This window comes from Galleria mellonella, unplaced genomic scaffold, assembly GCF_026898425.1.
Source record: "Galleria mellonella isolate WM207_F2 unplaced genomic scaffold, CSIRO_AGI_GalMel_v1 utg213, whole genome shotgun sequence".
Taxonomy (NCBI): Eukaryota; Metazoa; Arthropoda; class Insecta; order Lepidoptera; family Pyralidae; genus Galleria; species Galleria mellonella.
In genome coordinates this window covers 2897649-2914652 of record NW_026442039.1, presented here as the reverse complement: position 1 = coordinate 2914652, position 17004 = coordinate 2897649, and the positions used below count along the sequence as shown (strand labels likewise).

Below are 17004 nucleotides of genomic sequence, written 5' to 3'. Positions count from 1 at the left end.
CAAAATCCCTTAATAGGGAGAGGCTATAAAGAATATGATATGGTATATTATCCTATTAAAATTATTTATTTATCGATACATAGTACCTCTATGCAAATATTGCTAGTTCAATCAAGGTGTGTTCATTCTAACTAGTAAATGATACAACAAATGGTTAATTAATTTTGATGAAGTTCCCAACATATCTTCATCTTGAAATTGATGTTCAAATACTCTTATTCTTTATAATTAATTCCCTATAATAATAATAATAATAGCCTTTATTAACAATCTTACAATGTATTTATATAATTTAGTTATTTGTTTGACACCGGTACGTGAAGATTGTCTTGCTGTCCAGCATAGGCCTCCCCTAGAGTTCGCCACTGAATGCGATTCTGCGCTTGTCTTTTCCAGGTGTGTCCCGCTATTTTTTTGATATCGTCTTCCCATCTACGACGCTGTCTCCCTTTTTTTCTCTTATATTGTCTCGGACACCACTCTGTAATATCCTTAGACCATTTTTCTTTATTTATTCTAACTATATGTCCTGCCCACCTCCATTTTAGTTTCTTGATACAGTAAGTAACATCCGTGAATTCAGTTTTCTTCCTTATAGTGTCCAGTTTTACTTTATCTTTTAATTTGATGTTCAGTATACTTCGTTCCATACTGTGTTGGCAAGTTTCTAACTTATGTATGTTATGATTAGTTAAGCTCCAGGTTTGGCATCCATATGTCATAACAGGCAAAATACAAGAATTAAATATTTTGCTCTTCGCTTTCAGTGGTATGAGAGGGTTTTTCATTACCTCCTTAAGAGACCAGTATCTTTTCCATGCCAGCGTAACTCTGTTGTTAATTTCTTTTGTTGTTAGGTCTTTTGGAGATATGATCTGACCGAGATATGTGTATTCCTCCACATATTCCACTGTTTTACCGTTAACCGTTATAGGGAAGCTTTCCGAATTTAACATTATTTTGGTTTTCGTAGTGTTCATTGATAGCCCTACTTTATCACTTTCATGCACCAGTTGGTCTAACATCTTTTGTAAACTTTTTGGATCAACGGAAATCAATATTAGATCATCTGCAAACCTTAAGTGGTTTAATCGCACACCGTTGATAATCAAACCATAGTTTTCCCAGTCCAGGCATCTAAACACGTGTTCGAGAACAGCTGAGAATAGTTTGGGTGACAAAGGATCACCTTGTCTTACACCTCTTTTTATCGGAAAAGATTCACCATCTCTTTCTGTTCTTATTTTTACTTTCATGTTCTTATATATATTGATGATCAGTCGAATATACTTTTTCTCCACTCCTTGTGTTTCTAGAGCTTCCCAAATTTTTATGTGTTTTAAGGAATCGAATGCTTTATTATAATCTACGAACGCAAGGTAAAAGGTAATATTATATTCACTGCATTTCTGGATTACTTGTTTTATAGTGTGAATATGATCTATTGTTGAGAACTCACTACGAAAACCTGCTTGTTCTTTAGGTTGGTTTTCATCCAAAGTCTTTGTTAAACGATCTAACAGTATTTTTGAAAATATTTTGTACATATTGGACATCAAGCTGATGGGTCTGTAATTGGTTATATCATCTTTCTTCCCTTTTTTGTGTAGTAATATAATAATTGATGTAGTCCACTAATGAGGTATATATTCTGTGCGCAAAATTTCGTTAAATATCTCTGTGATAGTGTTTAACGTTACTTTGGATGATCCCGTTAGCAATTCATTAGATATTAAATCTTCTCCAGGCGTTTTTCCTTTCTTCTGTGATTTGATAGCCTTATTGACTTTATCTTGTAGTATGCAGGGGGTCACATCCTCTACAGTTTTAGTGCAGTTTATTAACTGGTTGGATTCCTCTATTGTTGCGTTTTCATTGTATAGTTCGCGATAATATTCCGTTGCTACTTCTAATATTTCAATTCTATTAGTTTTATTTTTCTTGTTTCTGTGGTGTTTCATGTTATCTATCCAAGTTAAATTGTCTCTTAATTCGATCTCCGCTTTCTTAATTCCGCCTGATTTTTCTATATAATAACTCATTGTTTCAGTTCTTAGTCTCTCTCTGTGTTTTCGTATTTGCAGGTTTATTTCTTTGCTCAGAATTGTTATTTCTTTTCTATTATTTTTTCTGTCTTTAAATAAGGGTTTTCTTTGCATGATTAACTTCCTTGCTTCTGAACCTAATTTGTCTTTTTCCTTTCTTATTGTTCTCATTTTACTTTCAATTTCTCTTAATTCCCTATAGATGATAGTTAAGTATTTAATGCTAAACTATGATTCAATACTTAAAATTTAATTTTACGATTTAGTATATATTATTCAGTAAAATACATAGGGAATAATGTATAAAATTATTCATTTATCAAATACTTTATTTAAATACTTAATTAAAACAATATATTATGTTAAAGCACAGATAACAACAACCATTATTGCCAACTGCTAAAATGGAAGCAGCTGTGCACAGATAAATTTGATGCGGTCTCTGTAAAGGAACGTTGTCTGTGCAAGCTTTTATCTCCGTATACCATGTTACCGTAAATTGAGTAAATTATGATGGAGCAATTTAATCGCAAAGCACTTACAACACGATTATAGCGTTTTAGCTTTAACAATAAAAATATTCCTACATAATAGTTAACTCGATAAGCAATGAATAATCTGTTTAGGAAATGAAATTTTAATAGATATCTGTTCGCCAAAACCTAGTTTAACTGTTGTTTAATGCACTTTCGTATTTCTGTGCTTTTATTCTAGACTTGTTGGTAAAGAACCGGTTTTTCATTTAAAAATAGACTAAAAACTGACTAGGTAATGATTCTTTTATATCTATTTACTAAGTACTCAACAAATTATAAAACATAATCAATTATGTTAAAGAAAATCAATATTTTTGCATACTTACCTAATCTCAATACAATAGTTATTACTACCAGTAACATTACCATAGAACAAATAATTCTTCTTTACCTCTTTTTCTTAGTAGCAATCGATCCATTTTTACAACCGTTTCGGCCAGCATCAATTATTATTTTTCTACAAGTAATATTCAAAGCATACCACAATCATAACAAACTACAGCTCTTTAATTTAAACTATTTCTCATCAGCTCACCGTTCCCGCCTTTTTCCGTCAGTTTTTTTTTTATTCATTTATTCGAGCAAACAATTCACTAGGTACGTTTTTTAAGAGTTAACACTGATTGATATTGCCGGAACTAAAAAATGTATCTATGTAACCTTCTCGGTGTATCAATACAATATCTAAATAAATGTTCATAGTCTCGTATAACTATTTATAATATACCTCTTTATTCTCGATATCCATGTATATTTATATATGAATATCATTATCATAACATACCTAGCTATTTTATAATGTAAAAATTGCAAATTTAATGAAGTGGTTGCATAGATATTATTTCAATGATTTTTATTCGAAGTGGCATACTTGAAGAATATTCCACCAAATAACTATGTATTTAATTTTAATACAGATTATAATTTATATTAGAAATAGGTAGGTATTTTTATAAACGGCCAGTATGATTTAAAGTAAAATATAATTTTGAATTAAATATTTTGTAAGATCATTGAAAATTGTACAAAAGAAAATATTTCTTAATAAACACTTTATACTTATATATAAGTGTTGAAAGTATAAGGAGATCATAAGTTGTTTTTTACTACTGTCTCAATACATTTCTATAGTTAATTACTTTTTTAATATTGTATAAAGAATTGGAAACTCTATAGTAGCGACATAGATTATAATGGCGAACACACTACGCAATTAGCATAAATAAATTTACTTCACGACTTTAATTTCAGAGTCAATTAATTATATTAATAATAATGTTAATGAATTAGTCAATGGTATTAAGTATAGGTAAACCTTTAATTTATTAATGCATGAATGAAATTAAAACATTCGTGGTCTGTGCTATTTTTAATGAAATTAGTATCATGCAATTAAGCATGCAACTAATATCATCACACATAAGGCGAAGTAAAACTAGTGTTGCTATAGATTTGATCTTATATTTTAGTTATTACTATAAATGTGATCTATATATTCTCGGTTATCGAATTTATTTATGCTTAGTTTTAATAAAATTATTTTTGCCATTCATGAAACTTAATATACCTACTCATATCAGCCGTTAACTGTTCACTGTTAAATATAGGTCTATAAACTGCCATAAGGAACATTCCAGAACCACCCGCATCAATATATTCAGTTTAAAATAATATATGACCTTACCTCAATGTATCGATCATCATAAGTGGATTGTAACTCCGGCCCCACCATCTCCAGGATTTGTCGCCTTTCTTCGCGAAAGTCTGCAAATAGATTAAAACTTTTAATAGTTTTATTAAAATATACTTTCTTTCTTATTTATATTATAAAAGTAAAAGTGAGTTTATTTGTTCATTACCTCTTGGTGCTTTAATGTCTCAAAGAATCGTCATGAAATTTGATATACACACATTATTTGATATGGAGAAGTCTACTGTTCATCCTGGTCATTCACTATATCCTGGTCATGTGGACTAAATAAAAAAATCTAACTGGAATAAAAATTATTGACTTCTGTATTTTAAATACTTGCTGTATTCTGCGGTACCACTTTTGTGAATCGGTGTGTAAAGTAAGGATATTTAAGCATATATTTAAGCATAGGAGTGCTAAGTTAAGGTATAACCTACTCTTGTACTAAATTTCATTTAAATTCGTTTAGTAGTTTTTACGTGAAAGAGTAACTAAAATCTATGCAAACTGAAAATGCATTATCATTACAAACTTTCGCATTTATTATATTATTGAGACAAATTATTATATAAACAACTTATAATTTATTCATTTCAAATGAGTACTTCGTGTTCCTACGCCATATTTCATAATAATTAGTTAAGTCCTTAAAATGACAAGAGGTGACAAATAAAAAACAAATTCATTTTCACACATTATAATAATTATGTGTGAAAATAAGTTTATAAAATATATCGTATGTATAATTGGTATACATTAAAAGGTATTCTATATTTTTGTATGTTTGGATTATGTTCCGACGAGGTACACTTTCACGTTCATGAATAAAAACGAAAATAATCGCGTAGCGTTTCAGTAGAGGCGTGTAATATATAGCATTATCGTAGTTACAATATTTATAACGAATATGGTAAATATGTTGTTCATTATATATGTCGAAATTAAGATCCGGTCAAAATTAATATAGATATCCGACCGGAATGGGCGATATTGAAATGACCTTTTTTTCGCCGTCAATACCCAGAGAAACCCAATATATAGATATCGAAGCGATACTGATTTTACCCATGCCTATCTTGAAGCACTGACGAATCCAGTGATATAAATTGTCGTAGGAATTTTAGTGTTTGGAAACTTAATGCTTCAGCGCTTACAAATCAAGTGAACAATTTAGCGCTGTAGCTCACGTACAATTGTAAATAGATGCTTCGTAGATTTTAACAACGCGAGATCTTCGCCACTTGTAGCTCGGTTAGATATAGCTTTGCAGCGCTTGAAGCACTAAATATTCTACAGACATATCTTGTCAATGGACTCTTCAGTGCTTAGAAGCTTAGTGCTTCAGCTCTTACAAATCAAGTGTAAATGAATACTTGAGCGCTATAAATGGATGCTACGTAGATTTTAACAACACCAAATCTCGGGCATTCATCGCTTGGTTAGGTATAGCCTTATAGCACTTGAAGTGCTGAATATTCTAGAGACTTTAGTGCTTCAACGTGAATAATTAAGCGCTGAAGCGCTGACATACCATTGTAAACGGATGCAACGTATATCTTGACAGCGCGAGGTCCCGGCCACTTGTCACTTAGTTGGGTATAGCCCTGCAGCGCTTGAAGCACTGAAGGCTCCGGTGCGCTCATAACGCCCACCCACTCGCCTCACCCCGCACTCGTTTTTCCACGCCACGGAACCATTCTGTGGACAAAAATATATAAAAATAAGGATACTATGCCATAATATGCATTCTACACACGTTTGTAATAAAAGATGTGTTGTACTTTAAGGATTACAATATTGGCCTGTACTTTTTTATAAAATAACTAAGATAAGAACTATTATGCTATAATTTGTTATTTTTAAGATATTTGCGGTACAATAAAAACCTGAACAAACGATCGTCATTTTGTCCGTGAATAGAGTTTTTCTTTGTGTAAGCGGTGTACCTTATAGCTCAACATGTATGCCTTGTAATATGCAATTTAGGGAGGGAGGGCAAGGGGGGGGGGTTGTTATTGATGAGGATGCCAGAGAATTCTCATAGCAGACAAAATGTTTTTACAAAAATAGAAAATGTATATTGTGTATAGATATTCTATTTTTAATTAGTATACCAAAATATAATGCTTGTGTTTCACTTGTTTACAGCTCAAATCAAGTTACTAATTGAAAATGTTGTCAACTTTATTCTTAACCCTTTTAATTCTTTGAAATCCGTTCAATCGTGGTGTGGTAAGTGTGATTGGAAATTAGGATAAAAAATATTTTCTGTGTTTTCTAATTTTGGCTGTAGTCAATCTGTGTAACCAAGTTTATTTCGTATTTAATTTAATGTGATTGACGAACTTTCTAACATTTAATTTTATAACAATAATAGCTGTACTCCACAACTTTTCTCGTAGTCGTATCGTGGTCTATTAAACAGCCTTCCTCAAGAAATGAGCGCCCAAATGTAAAAAAAAAATTTAATCTTACTTGTAATATTGGTATAGACATAAAATATTGTTAGGTAATAAGAAAAACATATTTAATAGAATTTTGTGATTGAACCTTAATACGAAAATTATAACTCTCCAAATCGGCCGTTTCTTTACAGAATATTTCTAGTTTCTTTTGTGATTTATTTTTAGCTTTGCTGATAGTTGGGTTGGCGGTCGGGAGTGACCGTTTTCTCGCGGTGACTTCCTTTCAATTGCAAAAATTTCGTCGAGTTTGGTATAAAACATATATCATTGCTAGACTGAAAGGAAATATTGTGAAATTTTATTTACGTTATTTCTAATATTGTATCGCAAAAATTATAAATGGTGAATTTAGAATTCTGCAGTATTTAGATTTTTATATATAATATATTGGGAAAATAAGTATAGGTACCTATATTGTAGGTATATTTATTAATTAATTTAGGGCAAATGTGAATAGGCTATTCGTGGGCCCACGAGTCCCATCTAATCGTCGTCGTCGTAATCAATCGCGGGACCCTTCAATAATAAAAGAAATTAATGAAATAATTTCTAGTAGGTTTTTCTTTTGTATTCTTTATTGTATACAAAGATTATCTTTAGTTAGTTTAGTTAAGAACAATTAATTTTAAACATAATGTAAAAAGATAGGTTAGTTAAAAGACATTTGTTTATGTGTAATTCGTTTGTTGTGGTAAACATAACACTTGACATGTCTACATTTCGTTCAGTATGTTAGTATCTAAGTGGTAGAGAATTATATTGTTATTTAATACTAGCAGTTACCCGTGAACTCGTTCGTATGACCGGGATATGTTGACTGACCATGCTAAGTAGCTTATGTCTTTTACCATCCCATATATAGGGAGACTTTGTATAAAAGTCGATTGCTTGGGTACCTCTGTCCCATTCGTGTTTCAACCGTAAAGCAGTTGTGTTTGCATGGCTGTGTTTCGGTTTGAAGGGTGGGATATGGCGTGAATTTACTGGGTACGGAGGAAGAACACCTGAGTCCTCAGGAATGGCAACGCATGGGGGCTATCATGGGCGAAACAGTATACTCTGTTATGCCCATGGTACTGCTCATGTTTATAGGCGACGGTTACCACTTTCCATCAGATGGGCCGTCAGCTTGTTTGCCATTCTAAGTTGTATTATAAAAAAAAAGTGCCTGTGTACCAAATTTTATAATGATTGGTGGACTCGTTAAAACGTTTAGAGAAAGCCTAAGTTCCGCAGTAGACAGTTGATGGTTAATTATGATGATGGCAATGATGAATAATTTATTTATAGGATCACCAACATAAGATACAGCGAAACGTTTCAATACAATACACTGGTAGATTAGATAACTAACTAACTAACTGTTCTTACATTTATAGTACCCCAACATGCTTTGTGTTTGATAAACATTACAATGGAATTAAATTGTTAAATGTCATTAAATGAATAAAGATATTAACAATATAAGTAAATGACAAAAAATGTGATTAAATTATTTTAAATTATAAATAAATATAATGTAATGGCGAAGTACATCAACTTTTTAATTTAGCCATGAACACAGAGTGACTATCGTTGTGAATATCACGTTCAGGCTTGGTTTTTACAATATCGTTATACAGGCATAATAAAATAATAATATAGTAATTCTGTATTAAAAAGCGTTCTTATAATTATATTCGGAAAACTTGTTATGTATCTACTATGAGAAAATTAACGTACCCTTAACAACACGACCCGAGATAGGAGTTTCTAATCAAAGGCAACTGGATGCTGTCCGTTATACGCCCTTTTATAGCTACATATATCCGAGCGTTCGTGAAGATTTATCAGAGACTCTTAGCACCGTAATGGTGGTAAAACATGCGTATTTAGCGCGTAACGTGATAGATTGATGAGGAAGATAAATCCTGATAACGGTGGGGTATAAACTTAGCTAATAACTGTAGATAAAGAAAGCGATGATTCTTTCAGACATTCGTAAATTTTTTAGTAAACAAAAGTTGTAGCTTCAAATATAATAAAATTAATATGGGACAAAAGAACAAATCATATGAACTGATTCTGAAACTATTACAATATAGCAACAGATTATAATATAAATACTATATATTATTAATATTTCCGTGTATAATATCTTATATATGTGTGAGTATAATAGATAATTATATTTATTTGCATATATATTTAAATTTTAGTATTACATACATACTAAAATTTAAATATATAAGCAAATAAATATAATTATCAATAATTACTAGTACTGCATTCAAGTATTCTGGCACTTCCCTAAGGTCTTGGGATAAGGGTAGGAAGATGATGACTTTACTAATAGTATAATATGAAAGTGAATTTGTTTGTTACCTCATATCTCTTTAACGGCTTAACTAATCAACTTTAGTATACGCGTACTACACGGGGTGAAGAAAGATGTAAGCTCATTATTATCCCGGTTAATGAATATATACAGAAGACGAAAGAGTCACAGGAAATATATATAAATATTTAATAAAAAATATTTTTAGATTTTGTCGGTGTTCAAAACTAACCTTTTTACATACATTGACAATTGTAGTTTTTTATAAAAAAGAAAGTTGATAAACAAATGAATTTAAAACATTATATATTACATCAAGTCAACAGACGAGATTTTCACTTACAATTAATATTATTAATAAATAAAAATATATAACAAGAACCAGCATATTTTATAAACACTCCATATTGTTTATACTACCTAAATATAAACAAAATTAATGGCCATGGTAAAATCAGACAATGCCAAAATACCAGTAAATATACTGATTTAAAATTTAAAGCATCCCTGTTATTAAGAAGTAACTTGTAGATCATTAAAACTTTAGTGCCTATCTATCTACTTCTTCTAAATGAGTTGCTTTCAAGACAATTTACCCTTTCTTTGAATTAATTTAATTCGCGGTAGCTTATCTTATAAGGGAAGGTAGCTTATATTATATTTCATTATCGAAGTCGTCAGTTTTTTCAAGCGGCTGCCGTTTTATAAAATGGCGCGTCAATTAACATTAAGGTTTATCATATTTTTGATATTAATAATATATAAAATGCAGCCAATTATTTGATAATTAAAAAAGAACGATAAACTCCTCCAAAGTATTTTCGAGAAATAATGTGGTAAGACAGTAAAGATCAAATGAGAGAGATTGCATCTACCATTATGTTTGGTAGGCACATGTATAGTAAAATGTGCCACAAAAACAATGCTAAAAAAAACTATGATTTCAAAATTATGAAAATCAGGTACATATTACGATAAAAAAGAGTCCTATAAATCGGTTCACAATTGACGTATATTTCGCATAATACGGACACAAAGAAATATCGCAATGTAAAGAACTCCACTTAAACTGTGAAAACAATACAAAAGCTAACAAACACCTCCATTTTTAAGTCAATTATGATAATTGTTGCTTATACCTAAAAAGTAGTAGAAATATGAATAGAATTAGAATACTGTCGACGTTATATATTGGGTGTGATTCTTGTGAATTATTCACGGTACGAATTGAGCTCGATAAATTCATGGCCACGAATAGACGTTTGGGGGAGACTAAATTATAATCGTTTACGTAGTCTTTTCATATTTCTTAATCGCTGAAAATGAATTGTGACGGTATATATCCATTACATGTATTATTATACGGTCATGGTCACAAGTAGACAGTAACTACTGTTGGTACAGTGTAAACTTTGTTTTAACGTCTGGAAAATGCTTTATGCAGATCCATACACCATGTGGGAGGTGAATGGGTACTGTGAGAATCCCTCCGTAAGGCGGGAGTGTACCCACCAAAAACTAGATGATATACCCATCTTCGCACTTACCACATCTCCGACGGTGGTACAGTGTAACCTGGACATACGTAAAGATAATTCAAGTAAACTCTTACAGCTTACCTAATAATTCAGATTTCTTATAAAACAAAACATGTACTGCGAAAGTCTAAAAGTTAATCTGCATTGAAAGTGATTATAGTTGGTACATACTTTTTTTATAATACAGGAGCCAAATGAACATACAGCTCACCTGCTGGTAAGTGATTACCGCCGCTCAGAGCACCCGCAATACTAGAGGCATTGCTGGTATGCTGCCGGCCTTTTAAAAAGGAATATGCTCTTTTCTTGAAGGTTACGATGTCGTATCAGTTCAGAAATACTGCTGCTGCTGCTGGACGTTGATTCCAAAACGTGGCCGTGTTTGTTGTATTTTACACTGCGTGTAATTTTTCCAAAATTTGTCTCATTCCATATATTTGATTCTACTGATATTATAAATGTGAAAGTTTGTTTTTTATACTGTTCGTACTTATTTATAGTAATTAATATTTATATTAATGATGTTCTCATTGAGTTCTATTTATTCTTATTATTCTATAAAAAACAGAATTTAGCATTAAAGAAACGATTAGTACACCAACATAAGCCGACTAACGAAAGCCTATATACCAACAGCATGTGACCCTATATACTAGTACATTATAAACGGCCTTCGCCTGTACATACGGGTATATAGGGCTGCATCGCAAAATAAACCATGAGGCACGAAAAGGCTTAGCAAGAGAGCTTTTAGTCTCACACAATAAAACTATTAGACGCGTCATCCTGACAACATTAATTGAGCTAAGTTTGGCACGCGACATAGAGATTCCACTGTCTGCCAACAATTCTTTCTAAGATTTATTACACGTGAAAGTGAGTTTGTTTGTTGATTCGTCATATAGCATAGGTAGATTTAAAATTTTGATATTAATCCTTCTTCTACCTTCACTATGAATACAATTTTTGTCTTATGTAAATAGTTCAGGTATATTGTTGGCTTAATTACTGATTACCACGACATGCATTAATTTTTTAGAAGAAAAGGAATAATTTTATCCAAAATAAGATAAAAAGGTGACGTGTATAAATATATAGGTAAACTTGAATATATGCTTATTCACTTCATATTAAAGAGAATAATTATTTGAGAGAGACTTTGTACAAAAGTCGTTTGCTTGGACAGTTCTGTCCCATTTGTGTTTTTACCGTGAAGTAGTTGTGTTTGCATGGTTGTGTTTCGGTTTGAAGGGTGGGATATGGCAGTGAATTTATAGAGTAGAGAGAAATAACACCTGAGTCCGCAGGAATGGCAACGCATGGGGGTATCATGGGCAAAACAGTATACTATGTCTACGGTACTGCTCATAGTGACGGATATCACTTTCCATCAGATGGGCCGTCAGCTTGTTTGCCATTCTAAGTTGCATAAAAAATATTTATTTATTAAAATTAATTTTTATGTTAAATTTTAACAGAAATTGAGATAGATACAGGTTACTTTTTATCTCGGTGAACCGCTATATTTCAGTCACACAAATGAAGCATGGTTAAAAACTAGTGCATAAATAATATCAATTGAAAAAGTTAAATAAAGTTTAATAAAATTGTAATATATTTTGTAAATAATAACAATTCGAATTTCTACGACAGTATCATTAGTATTCATGAAATTCAGCAACTTTCCCTGAGGTTTATGTGTCGAAACAGGAATGTAATTTTTGAGGTTTTCTTACTAAATCCATTATATCATCCCAAGAATGCGTATTAAAAGTTTTAAAAAGAATATTTTTTATAATTTGAAGCATATGTTTAGACGTGAAGCAATTTCATCACTGTTTAATAGAGGGGAAGAAATTTTTTATAATGGGATGGTGAAGCGACTTTCAGTAACGGAAACAAGCAATCCCATTGCTAGCAATATATAGCTGTTTACGACACCCACGGGATAGGAATGAGTGGCCTATTCCACATGGCCGATCACTGATTATTTTATTAAAATTATTTTGTTCAATTTCGCTACCGTTAGTGTGTGCGTGACTGCCAATACTCGAAGATTGACCATTATCATTACTCCAGAAGTTCTACATATAATCATACCTTTAATCTTAGACTGCCATTTTGTCAACGTACGTTTTACGACACATGTTTTACCTCTAAACGAGGCATTTTTAGGCAAATTTACAATTCTAATCAAATAATCACTTTTTAATTTCCATCCCATTATGAAAAAAGGTGCTCGATTGTTAACAATATATCCTCTAGTTCGACCTCCACGTCGTCCACTATCATTAGATTAATTTATGGACTAAGTAACCTGATTTTATTATTATTGAAACAAACAAACTCACTCACATTAATAATATTAATAAGGATACCGATTCAAGTCAGGTAAGTAATTCCTTAAAATCCATTAAACAATCCGTCCTTGGGTTGTATTGTAAATAGACAACCGTACACAATTATCTTCTGAATAATTCATTATTCAGTCAGAATAAAGCTTTTATTACGATACGGTATCCCTGAATTGGTATGCTTTTCACAAGATCCTTAGTTAAATATTTGTGACCGTTGAATTGTCTGTTTAATTATGATATTTCTTCCTATAAACCTAATAATAATCAATTAATTAAATTACTTATAAATTACGTAATCAAGAAATAAATTATTATTATTTTATTTCCACCCGCTTCGAAATTTTTCAATCACTTAATAATTATTTAAATATGATCCTCGTATTTTAATATCAATTCTCATTTATTTAAAAAAAAGTACTGCCAAGTGTCTAATCATAAGTAAAAATGTTTTAATTATTTAATATTTACTAGTTTTTTTTAACAGATTTTATAGATTCATACAATAGGTAGGAGACGTGAGTCTAGATCATAATTCAGGAATAAATATGACTATTTTAAATACACAATCGAGATTAAACGCGATGAAAAAACCTTTGCAGGTACATAGTACATACATACCTGCTTCTTTATTGCCTACGTTTCGACGTAGATTGCACCTCGTTGTGGTCACGACAGGAAACTTTTTTCATTGCGTTAAGTCCCGATTGTGTATTTAAAATATGTGTTAACAACGCGAAAGTTTAAAATTAATTAACACAAATAGTATTTTGCATTTCTACAATATTAAAACGATAGTGACCTATGTCTTAGGGCCATATAACAATAAGGCAAGTAAATAAAATACATGTAAATTAGGTCATTAAAAAGAAACAAAGAAATTCAACAAAGAGTATCTTTCAGACGTTTACCAACTAAGGTAGTGTAAAGCGATGATTACTTTTTATAGAAAAAAAAAAACAAATAAAAATATTTATATTATATCTCATATTTCTTCAACTCTCCTATTGAATAATAAGAATAACAAAAGATGGCTTTTGTTAGTCGTTTGCACGAAAGTGTATACGAATTTATTTATTGTTGGAGGCGCTAATCAGAGTCTTGTTCACATATTGTTTCCGACGTGCTTGTGACGTATTTACGTATTTAGTTTTATTATAATATCGTTGGTGTTAAGTGGAAGATATCGATAACTCTGTTAGAGACAAGAATTTCATTGTATTAGCAGCACATTCTGATTATGAAATAATAAAGATAAGGGAATTAATTTCAGTATTAATTCAGAGCATAAGTGGCTTCGTATATGAGTCGTAGCGTAGCGTGGGTGTAACTATATGTAGGTAATGCAATTCTCATCGAGTAATATGCAATGCGATATACATGCATTCTGTATAAATAGGTACACCGCAGACATGAATTAAATAGATATCGCATTGAATTGAAAAATAAGATAGACTTGTTGATTGTTTTATTGTTGTGAATTTCTAATATTATAAATACAAAAGTTTGTTATGATGTCTGATTATTTAGATGCATGCATGTTTGTTACTTAAACTTTATATACTGACTAGCTTTTACTCGTGACTTCGTTTAGGGGACCGGGATATGTTTATTAACTGGGATAAAGAGTAGCATCTATCTTTTACCATTCCATATTGTACGTGTATACCAAATTTCATTGTGAATGGTTAAGCCATTAAACAAAATCACTTTTACATATATAATATTAATAAGGATTCACATAAATAAGGCCGTGGAAAACAGCTAATTTTGATATAATTTCTGTCCAATGAATCTGTATAATTTCATTCACATATGTAATTCTTATATTAAATAGTGTCTCATTAGCGGTATAATTTTATTTTACATTTTTCATAAAAATAAACATTAGATTTATGTTTGCATAAATATTATCAAAAATTAAAGCTAACATATTTATATACGTTATATAATATACACAATATAATCTAAAAATATTACCTTGAAATAATAATGTAAGTAAGTCAGATTTTAGTTCTTTCGTATTATAATCTATACAAACACGAAAACGTGGTGGAAGTGACTTATGTACCAAGATACTAACGCACCTGTAGCGCTAGCAAGCTTATCGATCGAGTTGCGTGAGCCTATTCGCTCCATGTTTACACTGGAATAATAGCATTATATACAACAGTACCTACATAGTAGAGGCACGACGCGGCTGGCAGACTCCACCGGAACCATTTACTATTAAAGTACCGAACTATCATTATCATCATCATATCAGCCGTTAACTCTCTACTGCTGTATATAGGCCTTTCCCATAAGAGGTTTCTGTCAGTAGTTGCCATACTTGGCAGGCGGGTTTGCAACCGCAGTTAGATTTTGTTGATATTAAAATATCAACAAAATCTAACAGCGATTGCAAACCCGCCTTCCTGCGGTGGTAAACCACGGACGCTGCTGCCCATCTCTAGACTATTTAGTTCTTTTAGTCGCCTCTTACGACAACCACGGGCAGAGATAAGATGGCCCATTCTATGCAGGATCCACTCGGTACTATAGCATGTATATGTATACGTGCTATAAAATATTTAGAATAAAAATTTCGTAAAACAAAAATTTTAAAACTACAAAAAATGTTGAGCCTCCCATACTGCCGAATGAATAACAAAAAAACTTAACTTTCCGTACTAACTTACTTAGTACGGAAAATAAAATTTTCTCATTATTTTTTTCCAACCTTTTTTTTGCTTTTTACTTGTATTCTACAAGCAAAATTAAAATTATTTAAAGTATTTATTCTGCTGCCTTCAAAGTATACTATTTTGATTGTAGTCTAAATATATTTGCAGTACATTTTCGATATTGTATTTATATTAAAGCGATGAGATAAACAATTTTACTTCGATGTTACCTTAAGACGTGATTTTTTACAATGTAGTAACGCGATTGTAGGTTTTAAAATGCAATTAAAAAAATATATAAATCAATTGAGGACCTCATTTTGGTGAAAAATTGCGTAAAAATTATTAATATGATGTATTTGATAATATAATATAATACGTAAATGATACCCGTAACTATATGCACGTCAACTTGAGCATTTCTCAGGACCTGCCGTCGCATAACGTGACGTCATATTATCATGACGGGATGTCACATACATGGGACATGCCTGTCCATTTCCGTGGTTGAAGATATTTTTCTTTCAAAAGATTCCATTAAACGCAGTTTAAGAGGTTGTTTTTACATAAGAATACGATTTTGTTTATTTCTTAACGCTTTAAGGACACTAAGGATACTTACCAATTATTATAAAATTTTGTATAAAACAGAATATTTTTTATCTTGACGAAACAGTATATGTTATATATACAGCTTCCTATTCAAGCTGAAAAAATCGGGACTAAAAATTTGTTATTGACAATCGAATCATAAGTATCGATTATATTAGTCGATACTTTTATTAAAATTGTGTACAGAGTTTATTTACACGCTGAACAATAGTAGGTTATATATAGGATAAAGAGGAACCATTTTTCGCTGACCCGCATCAATGTATGCGATTATTTTTTAGGTTTTGTTATTTATTTCGGCTTTACGTCGTGGCGAACAATAAACCGGGGAGTATATGTACCTATATTAAGTGTGATTTTAAAATGTTTCCCTCATTCAGAAGCGAAAGGTTTTGTTTGACGGGCAGGCAGACATGATTGGCACAACAATAGGGGTTCGCGGAATCCTAAAAAAGTTTTGTTGTTTCGTACTTTTCAAAGGTGAAGGAATTTTCTTTTTAAACGGCGTTTAAACTTTTCATTATAAAACTTTTCAACAAAGGTCAGGGATTGTATAACTATGGGTACTTTAATTTGTGCCAGAGATAAACATCAATTTTCAAAAAAAGAGGCTCTGAATTGGCTTGTATTTTTTTTCCTATGTTGCAATTCTGAATCGATTTAGAAAATTAATTTTATAATCGACAAGTAGCAATAACTCAGTCGAATATATCTTCACCCAAACTTTTGAAATTTTCAAATTTATAATTTAATAATTATTGCCATTTCACGTTGTGCT

At 31.3% G+C, this 17004-nt stretch overlaps 1 protein-coding gene across 1 annotated transcript in view; it reads right to left on the bottom strand.

Annotated features, from left to right (window-relative positions):
• The window catches only part of LOC113511894 (protein qui-1), a 146445-nt gene that overhangs the window by 59220 nt on the left and 70221 nt on the right, over window positions 1-17004 (bottom strand). The window contains exons 2-3 of the mRNA XM_052894470.1: window positions 5806-5972; window positions 4266-4345 (exon numbers count right to left, since the gene is read on the bottom strand). Of these exons, the coding sequence (XP_052750430.1) occupies window positions 4266-4345; window positions 5806-5917 (192 nt within the window). The 5' untranslated portion in view covers window positions 5918-5972. The remainder of the gene's footprint in view (window positions 1-4265; window positions 4346-5805; window positions 5973-17004) is intronic.